We start from the raw sequence: 12,751 nt of genomic DNA on the forward strand, positions 1-12,751 counted from the left end.
ACATGCTCTTTTAGAAACGGAACGCAGCGACATTTGCCGGATGCCTTGAGAACAATCCTCTGTGGTGTGATTTAACAGAACGACGCATTTCACTGTAGGTGCCCATGTACCTGTGATAAATAAATCTCATCTTTAATCTTTATCTCTATAGAGTCTGCAATTCCTATCTATACAATCTCATTTAGCAAGCCCACCATCCCTGGATCCGGTCTCTTCGTTGAGTTCCCTATGGAGATGAGATCTCCAAGACTGTGGGTAATTCCAGTTAGGCACCGTGATCCCACACTCCAATCTCCTTGCCAGCTCGTCTAATGAACGATTTCCCCTCTGAAAATATTGTTATGTCACCTTCAGTTTCTCTGGACAAGCCAGTCTGATCCCTTTCAAAATCGCCACCATTTAAAAAATATTCTACGTCGTTGCCAATGAAGTTGACTTCAGTATTTTCCACACTATGCTCCTTTTGTCACTCACTTAAATGGCCCTTTTCCTCCCAGAAGTTTCTTTACATCCGCTGTCCCATTCATAATCCGTACCGGCTGAACCTCCCTCCCCCACGCCCGCCTAAACCTGTTGTACCAACTGGTTTTGCAAATGCATCCCAGAGAAAGGTTATTCCGCGGGATAGTAATCCTCTCCCATCCCCTATCCGGTCTAGAGAATCATTACTCATCGGGAGGGCAGCTCACCACCTTTCCCCCAATCTCACAGCCGCAGGTGGAAAAGCCGGAGGGCAGAGCGGACACTTGTTTGAATGAGGACACACGAATCAGGAGAGACGCACGACCCCGGGGTTTAAATAGCACCGGACTAGAGAGTCTCGGGGAACATCCCTGATGACTATGGCAGAGTGTGTCAACGAAACGTCGGTGATAATCGATACCCGTACTCGGCTGGAAGCCCAACAAGAGTTTAATTGTATTGTACGCAGGGAAGGCACTCGATCCTTTTTGACCATACGGTGCTTTCATCTGTCTCAGACAAACCTAATGCTTCAGCTAATTGGTCTGGATCTAATCCAGTAACTATTGCTTAGCATCATTCTGACCAAGTTCAAGGACGCTTGCAGTCCAGACTGATATTGTCACTGAGCGTAGCGCATCCAACATGGTCAGAGGCATAGTTGACATGTTGACTGTTGGGATATCTATGCACTCAGACAGTTGGTATCTATTGCTCCAGAAGGTTTGAGATCATCCCTCTGCTTTGCTTTGTCCCAGAAAAGGTGTTTGAACATTCAGAAATGCAGAAATGTAAATTAGTGGAGACATTGTCAGGCTCACCATATCGAAATAAATTATGTCATTGAAAATCCTGAGTTGTAATCTATCATCTGCTGTTACCTCTGATCTTAAGGTTTATACCTCTCTGACGGTGGTGTCTGAAAAGAGGATGCTGTCTAAGTTGCATGCCATCTTGGTCAATGTCTCCCATCCACTACATAATGTACTGGGTGGGCACAGGAGTACATTCGGCCAGAGACTCATTCCACCGAGATGCAGCACAGAGCGTCATAGGAAGTCATTCCTGCCTGTGGCCATCAAACTTTACAACTCCTCCCTTGGAGGGTCAGACACCCTGAGCCAATTGGCTGGTCCTGGATTTATTTCATAATTTAATGGCATAATTTACATATTACTATTTAACTATTTATGGTTCTATTACTATTTATTATTTATGATGCAACTGTAACGAAAAACAATTTCCTCCGGGATCAATAAAGTATGACTATGACTATGACTAAACGTGAATTTTTGAGCCTTCAGCCTCCGTCTCCTTTTTGCATCTGCAGTGACACCTCGTGGTCAATTTCAGAATAGCAACATACCCCGAATAGTGGCGCTTCCTCCATGTATGGCAAATATGCAAATGAGCATTTCCAGAAAATTATCGCACAAAAAATACAGCAGCTGCTCAGGAAGAACAGAAAGTAAGAATGAACCTACATTTTTGTCTTATTGAAAGGATAATGCAAAATTATCGAAAATGGATCTCCAAAACGTAGCGTTGCCTTTAAGTTAAAGAGGAACGTTTAAGATTGAATTGTCACGTGGAGGGCTGATCGGGCATACTTACCTGGCAGGGAACCGTCAGTGATCAAGACGGCCGAGGTTCCAGGACGAGGCTATCCCATTGCACTCCGGGTGTGCTGACGCCTGCGATATCCCCAAATGCGGGATACTCGACTGCATAGTTTGTGGTAGTGGGGGACTGCGTTCGCGCTCTCCCCTGAAAATGTCTTCAACAACAGAAATCGACTTCGCTTAGGCTGTAGTTAACTCAGCAATTCTGGAGCCGATTTTCCTGCTGCTTTTTACTGAATCATTTTCCTTCTCCAATTGTCCTCTTTCCTTCTGGCTTCTCAATCTATTCTGCAATCAGCTTCTCTGCTACTCAGAGCAATTTTGCTCTGACTCACCTTCTTCTGTCACTTCAAAGTTAAAACTAACATGTAAACACTAGGAAATCTGCAGATGCTGGAAATTCAGGCAACGCACTCAAAATACTGGTCAACGCAGCAGGCCAGGCAGCATCTATAGGAAGAGGTACAGGCGACGTTTCGGGCCGAGATCCTTCGTCAGGACTAACTGAAAGAAGAGCTAGTAAGATATTTGAAAGTAGGATGGGGAGGGGGAGATCCGAAATGATAGGAGAAGGCAGGAAGGGGACGGATAGAGTTAAGAGCTGGAAAGTTGATTGGCAAAAGGGATACCAGGCTGGAGAAGGGACAGGATCATGGGACGGGAGGCCGAGCGAGAAAGAAAGGGGGAGGGGAGCATTCGAGGAAGATATAGTGAGAGGGACGGGGGGAGAAAAAAGAGAGAGAAAGAAAGGGGATCTAATAAATAAATAAGGGATGGGGTACGAGGGGGAAGTGGGGCATTAGCGGAAGTTGGAGAAGTCAATGTTCATGCCATTAGGTTGGAGGCTACCCAGACGGAATATAAGGTGTTGTTCCTCCAACCTGAGTGTAGCTTCATCTTGACAGTAGAGGAGGCCGTGGATAGACATGTCAGAATGGGAATGGGATGTGGAATTAAAATGTGTGGCCACTGGGAGACCCTGCTTTCTCTGACGGACAGAGCGTATGTACACAGCACTGGGACTATTTCATTTAATTGAATTGTTCTTGCTTTCCATTCAATTCCTTGACAACTTTCATTCTTTGCTTTCCCGTTAACACAGTCGGTAGATGCGCAATCCCTGCTCTTTACCTTTGCAGAGTTTCATCGAGTGACGAATGCATGCTGACAATCCCGTTGCTGCTCAAAATGGAAAGTGGGATCCTGTTCACAACATGCGGATAGGGGTGGGGGGGTGGTGAGAGAGAAAATTGGGCGGCTTTAAGGCGTTTGGGGAACAAAGGAGAGGGGAAATAATAAAGTTCATCTTTGCAGCATCGCATTTTAATGCCGAGAGAGAACGGAGCCCGGCCTGTTTGAAGGGAGGGCAACGAACAATATCCCAGCTTGCTTTAACAATCCAGAAATCCAGCTTCAATTTCACCACAACAGCTGTGGAGTTTAACATGTCACCAATACTATGCTCAAAGGTGAAACATTAGTTGCGCTGACACCTTGTAGGAGAGTGTATGAATCGGCGGTTCAATATAGAGAAAGGCTTGCAGGCGATTCCATTTACCGTAAATATCATGAATAAAATATGGCTGCAAAAAAATCTCAGTTAATAATCTGGAAATTACAAACGTACATTCAGTTGATAAGCGTCTGTCACGATAGGTTTGTTCAGTCAATGAAGACAATAACCCCTAGATAGTTTAACTATGTCTTGGGAATGAAGTCTAATTTCGAAAAGTAATTACATTAACATCAAAAGGTGAAATTTGAAAATAGTTTTATTACAATAATGCCTGTAACATTATGCTGCCTTACACGAACATGCACCTTGCGCTTCGTATCAACCTGTTCATCGCCAGGCCAAGCAATTCGGGGGCCTGAGCGAATATTATTTTGTGACTGTATGTACTTGACGGTACTATATGTGCTGCGTGTGATTCTATTGACTGCGTTTTGCACCTTAAGGAGCAGCCAGGCTCCAAATGAAAAAAAGAAGCACGGAAAATGGTGGGGGTTAAGAGCGGGCCAGGAGGTTGGACTGAGTGACTACAGGGAGGGTGCTGGAGAGCAGTGGGGATCCTGTGACTTTCCACTGGGATTTGAACTGGATTCTTCCCTGGTGTGTGAATTAATGGGCAAAGAACTCTGCTGTGGCCATACCTACGTTTGGAGGGAGGAATGTCCCCACTACACGTTACAAGAAGCTGAGAATAAATGAGTCCAACGGTGATGGAGAGGAATAATCTCTCCATTGATCTGAGACCGTGACCTTTGGGGTTCTAGACTTCTCAGACAGGGAAAATGTCCTCCCTACCCAGCCTGTTGAACTCTGTAAGGATTTTATACGTTTCCATGCGATCTGCTGTCGTTGACCCGAGCTGTGAAAGGACGCACCTTTAACGGTCAGCACAATGCTTTACAGCCCCCTCTGTGAGATCGGGTTTCAATTCCCGCCGCTGCGTGTATGTTCTCCTTCTGACCGCGTAGGTTTCCTCCGAGTACTCCGGTTTACTCGCACGTCGCAAAGACTTACGGGTTAGGGTTAGGGTTAATATGTTGCGGTCACGCTCTGTTAGCGACATTTGCCGGCTGGCCAGAGAACAATTCTCCCTGATCTGATTTGACGCAAACGACGCATTTCACTGCATGTGTCGATGTACTTGTGACAAGTAAACCTCATCTTTAATCTTTATCTCTGTAGAGTCTGCAGTCCCTGTCTATACAATCTTCACTTAGCAAACCCACCATCCCTGGATCCGGTCTCTTCGCTGCGTTCCCTCTCTGGAGATGAGATCCCCAAGAATCTAGGTAACTCCAGTAAGGCACCGTGATCACACACTCAAATCTCCTTGCTATCTCGACGAATAGTCGATTTCCCCTTTGAAATTCCAATAGACAATAGACAATAGACAATAGGTGCAGGAGTAGGCCATTCGGCCCTTCAACCCAGCACCGCCATTCACTGTGATCATGGCTGATCATCCACAATCAATATCCAGTTCCTGCCTTATCCCCATAACCTTTGATTCCGCTATCTTTAAGAGCTCTATCCATCTCTGTTTTTGAAAGCATCCGGAGACTTGGCCTCCACAGCCTTTTGGGGCAGAGCATTCCATATATCAACAACTCTCTGGGTGAAAATGTTTTTCCTCAACTCCGTTCCAAATGGCCTACTCCTTATTCTTAAACTGTGGCCCCTGGTTCTGGACTCACCCAACAGCGGGAACATGCTTCCTGCCTCCAGTGTGTCCAATCCCTTAATAATCTTATATGTTTCAATAAGATCCCCTCTCAGCCTTCTAAATTCCAGAGTTATACAAGCCCAGTCGCTCCAATCTTTCGACATATGACAGTCCCGCCATCCCGGGAATTAACCTTGTGCACTCCCTCAATAGCAAGAATGCCCTTCCTCAAATTTGGAGACCAAAACTGCACACAATACTCCAGGTGTGGTCTCACCAGGGCCCTGTACAGCTGCAGAAGGACCTCTTTGCTCTTAATCTCCATTCCCCTTGTTATGAAGGCCAGCATGCCATTAGCTTTCTTCACTGCCTGCTGTACTTGCATGATTGCTTTCAGCGACTGATGTACAAGAACTCCTAGATTCCTCTGCACAAACGCATTTTCGTCCGTTAAAACATGTTCTGCTTCTATGCCAATGTGGTTGACTATAGTACATTCCACCCTAAGTTTCTTTTGTCATTCACTCAGCTGACCCTCTTCTCCCTGAAGTTTCTATACATCCGCTTCCCCATTCATAACCCCTCCGGCTGAACCTCCCTCCCCCACCCCCAACGCCAAGCCTGTTGTGCCAATCGGTTTTGCATACTCATCCCAGAGAAAGGTTACTCCGCGGGACAGCAATCCCTCCCCTTCCCATCCTCACTAGCCGGGCCGAAGAATCATTATTCCTCGGGATGGCAGCTCACCGCCTTTCCCCCAATCTCACAGCCGCAGGTGGAAAAGCCGGAGCACCTCAGTCTCCGCCGTTTCCAAGCTGGAGAGAGGGAAGACAAAGGGGTAGAGCCTCTCTGAGAAGCGTTCGAAGAAGGTACAGAGATGCGACATGTCGCCGGCGTCGTAGAAGGAGAGCTGCCCCCTTTCGTAGTCCAGGAAGATCCCGATCCGCTCGGGCTTGGCGTTGGCGCACGAGTGGGCCGATGCCAGCCCATGCCGGGGACAATGCACCTTGTCATTCCACAGTCTGACGGTCCAGAAGCCGTTATCGGGTGTCAACAGCACGTCTTCGGTGCGCTCCGCTGTCTCTTTGGCGGCGCCGACGATCCAGGCGGCCGAAGCCTCCACGTCCACTTCCCAGTAGTGGGTCCCCGAGGCGAAACCCTCCGTGGTCAGCGCGGCCGCGCAGAAGGTGAACCTCCGGCCGCTCTCGGGCACCTGCCGCAGCTTGATCCGCCTCTTCACCATAGTGTGGTCCTTGGACAGGATGAGAGAGGGGCTCGCCGTCTCCGGGTCCAGAGTCAGAGGCGCCGGAACTGGGTGGGGGAGAAGGGGAGGGTCAACGAGGGAGCAACAGGGGGTAGAGCAAAGGGCAGAGGTGTGGGGGCAAGGAGAATGATGCAAGGGGAAGGAGGGACAAGAGGAGGAAGGGAGAGGTGAATTAAGAGAGAGGGACGTGACAGGGGAACTCCAGCAAGGGGAGGGGAGGGATGGGAATGGTGGGAGTAAGACTGGGGTTCCTGAGCTTTAACAGTGAGGGAGTTCCGAGGAGAGACGGGAAGGCGATCTGAAATCTACCGGGGAGAATAGAGGCGGACAGCTGAGAGGTGATACAGGCCGTCGGAGGAAGACGGTCATGGGAGAGTGGTTGGGTCGGTAATGGGTAATTCTCAGCGGAGTGCGAGAGGGGAATATGTGGGATTTTCGGACGGGGTGGTGTCAGGGGAGGGTAGGATTGGTAGGAATGGGGCGTTGGCGAAGTAGTGGGCCGGGGAAGGGGCGGTAGGTGTGGTGATGGGTGGTATCGGAGTGAACGGGGGAAGTGTCTCCTGAGGGTTTGCTGTGGTAGGGAAGTTGGTGGCGGTAAGGGTAGGGTTAGGTAGGAAAGGGGGCGAGGTATTCATCGGGTGAGGCAGCGGGGTGCCGGAGGACAGGGTTTGAATGTTGGAGGCAGAACAAGTGAGGGGTGCCGATGAACAGGATTTCGGAGTGAGGAGGCGAGAGAATTTTAGAATACTGATCGGCCGGCAGATCCGGTGGAATCAGAGATCCCAATGGCGAGAATAGGATTCCGGGGAGTTGTGGGTCTCCAAAGAGGTGCCACGGGAAGGGGAGCTGGAGGATGCGGCGTAAAATAGGAGGGGAGGTTATCTTGGGGTAGTGCTGATGTATGGGGGTATCCGGGATCGGCCCAGGTGAGCGGATGATGAGTGTCGGTCTCAGGGAACGGGAGGGGTGTCAGGACCACGGCCTCGGGACCTCACCTGGGCTGACGACGTTAAACATCTGTTTCCACGCCGCGTACTGCAACGGGCCACGGAACTCACCGATGCTCATCTCGGGCGGCTGGAGCACCGGCTCCCGGTGCAGGTCGCTCCTGAAACGGCAGTGGTCGTCGTCAGAAGCACGGTCGCGCGCGCGGAGCTCGTTGTGATCGTGCACGCGCGGGTGGCCACGTGTGCAACAAAGGTTCTGCATTTGAGAGTGCGAGCGTGAAGCATTATGTGTGTGTGAGTGTGATTGAGATTATGTGTGTTACATGTGGGCGGCTGTGCACGTGCTATTGTTTCCCCTAAGTGTCAGTAAAAACATGCGTGAAGGTGCAAGATTGTGTTCACGTGGAAGAGCACCACTGTGAGTGTGTGTTAGTATAGGAGAGGGCGCGTTTGACCGTATATGTGTTTGGGAGGGGACATGGTTGAACAAGTCGACAGAAGAGGGTTAAATAAATGTCATGTTTTCGAGATAGTGTTGGTGCACACGTGTGTGATCGTATTTGTGTGTGCGGTGGGAGAGTGACAAAATGTGAATGTACATGATGCACATGTGTGTGAAAACGAGTGAATGGCATGTACCTGAGAAACTGTGCCAAAATATGCGTCTGCCGATGTTATATTAGTTTGTGGCTTGATACGTTTCTGGGTAATATTTTGTTATAGTATGTGTATAAGTGTGAGTGTCTATGTGCGTGATGACGAGAGCACGCACTCAGATTTAAAACTGCACTCACACAATCATTCAGTGAGTTAACTCCCCTCTCAAACTTCAGCACGCTACCATCTGTACATATAGACTTGCCCCCACCCCGTATGCTCCCGTGCACACGCTATCATTCTCTCATATGTTCACACACGTATACATGTATACACACGCACACACACACAGACCCACGCACACACACGCACACACACACACACACACGCACACACACACACGCACGCACACACGCGCGCGCACACACGCGCACACACACACACACGCGCGCACACACGCGCGCACACACACGCACACACGCACACACACACACACACACACACACACACACACACACACCCACACACACACACACGCACGCACACACACACACGCACACACACACACGCGCGCGCGCGCGCGCGTACGCTTCCTGCTTGTCACATTCGCCTCGCTGATTGAGCCAAACTGCTCCGCTTTGATTTGGAAACACAGCTACGGCGAGGAAACTCACCTTTGAATGATGCTCTTGATTTCCTAAAGAAATCAAAACCAAGCACAATTAATGATCCAAGTGTTCAGCTTTAGTGCGAAGTCACGCCCACCCCCTCCTGCCGCCCTTCCCCGCACACCCATACAAACACACCGTAGCCCGGGAGGAGTGCGGAGGCGATTCTCTTATTCTTCTGCAAACACTTACTCTCTCTGACATGAACATCATCTTTCATTCATTTAGCACCTACCTACACTTGGGGGTGGGGGTTGTGGGGAGTTTAACAGCAGCCGATGAGCCTACCGTCATGTCCCTGAGGAAGCTTTTCACTCAAACAACAGGAATTCTGCAGATGCTGGAAATTCAAGCAACATACATCAAAGTTGCTGGTGAACGCAGCAGGCCAGGCAGCATCTATAGGAAGAGGCGCAGTCGACGTTTCAGGCCGAGACCCTTCGTCAGGACTAACTGAAGGAAGAGTGAGTAAGGGATTTGAAAGCTGGAGGGGGAGGGGGAGATGCAAAATGATAGGAGAAGACAGGAGGGGGAGGGATGGAGCCGAGAGCTGGACAGGTGATAGGCAGAAGGGGATACGAGAGGATCATGGGACAGGAGGTCCGGGAAGAAAGACGGGGGGGGGAGTGACCCAGAGGATGGGCAAGAGGTATATTCAGAGGGACAGAGGGAGAAAAAGGAGAGTGAGAGAAAGAATGTGTGCATAAAAAAGAGTAACAGATGGGGTACGAGGGGGAGGTGGGGCCTAGCGGAAGTTAGAGAAGTCAATGTTCATGCCATCAGGTTGGAGGCTACCCATACGGAATATAAGGTGTTGTTCCTCCAACCTGAGTGTGGCTTCATCTTTACAGTAGAGGAGGCCGTGGATAGACATGTCAGAATGGGAATGGGATGTGGAATTAAAATGTGTGGCCACTGGGAGATCCTGCTTTCTCTGGCGGACAGAGCGTAGATGTTCAGCAAAGCGGTCTCCCAGTCTGCGTCGGGTCTCACCAATATATAAAAGGCCACATCGGGAGCACCGGACGCAGTATATCACCCCAGTCGACTCACAGGTGAAGTGATGCCTCACCTGGAAGGACTGTTTGGGGCCCTGAATGGTGGTAAGGGAGGAAGTGTAAGGGCATGTGTAGCACTTGTTCCGCTTACACGGATAAGTGCCAGGAGGGAGATCAGTGGGGAGGGATGGGGGGGACGAATGGACAAGGGAGTTGTGTAGGGAGCGATCCCTGCGGAATGCAGAGAGAGGGAGGGAGGGAAAGATATGCTTAGTGGTGGGATCCCGTTGGAGGTGGCGGAAGTTACGGAGAATAATATGTTGGACCCGGAGGCTGGTGGGGTGGTAGGTGAGGACCAGGGGAACCCTATTCCTAATGGGGTGGTGGGAGGATGGAGTGAGAGCAGATGTACGTGAAATGGGGGAGATGCGTTTAAGAGCAGAGTTGATAGTGGAGGAAGGGAAGCCCCTTTCTTTAAAAAATGAAGACATCTCCCTCATCCTAGAATGAAAAGCCTCATCCTGAGAGCAGATGCGGCGGAGACGGAGGAATTTCGAGAAGGGGATGGCGTTTTTGCAAGAGACAGGGTGAGAAGAGGAATAGTCCAGATAGCTGTGAGAGTCAGTAGGCTTATAGTAGACATCAGTGGATAAACTGTCTCCAGAGATAGAGACAGAAAGATCTAGAAAGGGGAGGGAGGTGTCGGAAATGGACCAGGTAAACTTGAGGGCAGGGTGAAAGTTGGAGGCAAAGTTAATAAAGTCAACGAGCTCAGCATGTGTGCAGGAAGCAGCGCCAATGCAGTCGTCGATGTAGCGAAGGAAAAGTGGGGGACAGATACCAGAATAGGCACGGAACATAGATTGTTCCACAAACCCAACAAAAAGGCAGGCATAGCTAGGACCCATACGGGTGCCCATAGCTACACCTTTAGTTTGGAGGAAATGGGAGGAGCAAAAGGAGAAATTATTAAGAGTAAGGACTAATTCTGCTAGACGGAGCAGAGTGGTGGTAGAGGGGAACTGATTAGGTCTGGAATCCAAAAAGAAGCGTAGAGCTTTGAGACCTTCCTGATGGGGGATGGAAGTATATAGGGACTGGACATCCATGGTGAAAATAAAGCGGTGGGGGCCAGGGAACTTAAAATCATCGAAAAGTTTAAGAGCGTGAGAAGTGTCGCGAAGCTTTTCACTCTTTAGCACCACCCACCCCTTTCTAACAGCCTTGAAAGCAAGAGTAGAGACTCCTTGGTCAAACTAGACAGGGTGCTGGTGAGACCGTACCCTGAGTGTCCAGTGAGGATGGCTCTGGGCCCGCACTCGCTTTGAAACCTACCGAATATCGAAAGGCCTAGATAGAGTGGACGTGGACAGGATGTTCCCAATAGTGCGAAAGGGGACACAACCTCAGAATTTAAGGACGTCCCATCAGAACAGAAATGAACAAGAATTTCTTTAGCCAAGAGTGGTAAATCCGTTGACTCAGACAGCTGTGGAAGACAAGTCAGTGGATATATTTAAAGCAGAGTTGGATAGGTACTTAATTAGTAAGGACATCAAAGGTTATGGGTAGAAGGCAGGAGAATGGCATTGAGAAGGAAAATAAATCAACCTTGATTAAATGGAGCAGCAGATTAGATGGGACAAATAGCATAATTCTGCTCCAATGTCTTATGGTCTGACCTCCACAGGAGAGGAAGGATTTACCTCTGATGAGTAGAATGGTGGCAAAAGTTCAGCAGGTTGATGACTGGGGCAGGGAATGGTCCTCTGAGAGAAATTAAAGCAGACTAGGACCATACTCACTCGAAAAGTTTGCAGTAAACTCTTTCCCCCGTACTTTCTTCCTGCTCTCTACAATCTACCCTGCTCCAATCAGGAAGAAGGTAAAGCCGCCTCAGGACTCACGCCAACAGGTTCCGGAGCAGTTACTACCCCTCAACCATCAGGTTCCTGAACCAAAGAGATTTCACTCAACTTCAATTGACCCATCATTGAAATGTTCCCACAGGCAATGGATTCACTTACAGGGTCTCTTCGTCTCATGTTCTCGATACTTACTGCTTATTTATTTATGATTAAAATGTTTCTTTCTTTTTGTATTTGCACAGTTTGTTAATTTTTACACACTGGTTGAATGCCTGTGTTGGTGCAGACTTTCATTGTTAATATTGTTATTATTCTATTATGGATTTATTGAGTAAGCCCACAAGAAAATGAATCTCAGGGCTGTATATGGAGGCATATATGTACTTTGAAAATAAATTTACTTCAAGCTTTTAAATCTACAAAGCCCTTGCAGGGCTTTTCAGGTAGATGCAGGGAGAACGTTTCTGCTAGTTGGGGTATTTAAAGCCAGAGTTCACAATCTCAAAGTAATGCCGTGGATGGGGTGTCAGACATTCAGGACAGCCAAGAAGAAATGTCTTGACATTGTGACTGGAGATTATTTGGAAATTTCTACCAAGAGTTTCAGTCACTGAATACATTCAGTAAACATCTTGATAGATTTCCAGATATTATGAGGTTTGTGCAGGGAAATAGCACTGCCGTAGGTAAGTGGTGGACTTATTAGATCACAAACAAGAGAAAACCTGCAGATGCCAGAAATCAAAGCAACAACACACAGAAAACGCTGCAGGAATTCAGCAAGCCAAGCCTATAGCGTAGATGGAAAAAAGTACAGTCGATGCTTCAGACTGAGGCCCTTCAGCAGGACTGGAGAAGAAAAAGATGAGGAGTAGAGTTAAAAGTTGTGGGGAGGGGAGGGAAAAACACAAGGTGATAGATTGGGAGGGGGAGGGGAGGGGTGAAGCAAAGAGCTGGGATAGTTGATTGGTGAAAGAGATTCGGGGCTGGAGAAGGGGGAGTGCTATAGGAGAGGAAAGAAGGAGATGGAGCTGATTTTATGGACAGATCGGCCATGATCTTATTGAATGGTGTGGCAGGTTCGATGGGCCGGATGGCCTACTCCTGCTCCTATTTCTTATATTCTTATATTCTTATTAAGGCATTGGA

At 48.7% G+C, this 12,751-nt stretch overlaps 1 protein-coding gene and 1 non-coding gene across 2 annotated transcripts in view; one reads left to right on the forward strand and one right to left on the reverse strand.

Annotated features, from left to right (window-relative positions):
* The first annotated feature begins 2,068 nt into the window (after window positions 1-2,068).
* On the forward strand, window positions 2,069-2,232 carry LOC134347379 (U1 spliceosomal RNA). Its single transcript, XR_010018135.1, has one exon. It is a non-coding gene; the product is annotated as a U1 spliceosomal RNA (small nuclear RNA).
* Window positions 2,233-5,893: 3,661 nt separating this feature from the next.
* The window catches only part of LOC134346666 (zinc-binding protein A33-like), a 39,751-nt gene continuing 32,893 nt past the window's right edge, over window positions 5,894-12,751 (reverse strand). Inside the window, exons 4-6 of the mRNA XM_063048160.1 lie at window positions 8,743-8,765; window positions 7,520-7,632; window positions 5,894-6,571 (exon numbers count right to left, since the gene is read on the reverse strand). Coding sequence (XP_062904230.1) covers window positions 6,024-6,571; window positions 7,520-7,632; window positions 8,743-8,765 — 684 coding nt within the window. The 3' untranslated portion in view covers window positions 5,894-6,023. The remainder of the gene's footprint in view (window positions 6,572-7,519; window positions 7,633-8,742; window positions 8,766-12,751) is intronic.

Source organism: Mobula hypostoma, chromosome 5, assembly GCF_963921235.1.
Source record: "Mobula hypostoma chromosome 5, sMobHyp1.1, whole genome shotgun sequence".
Classification (NCBI taxonomy): Eukaryota; Metazoa; Chordata; class Chondrichthyes; order Myliobatiformes; family Myliobatidae; genus Mobula; species Mobula hypostoma.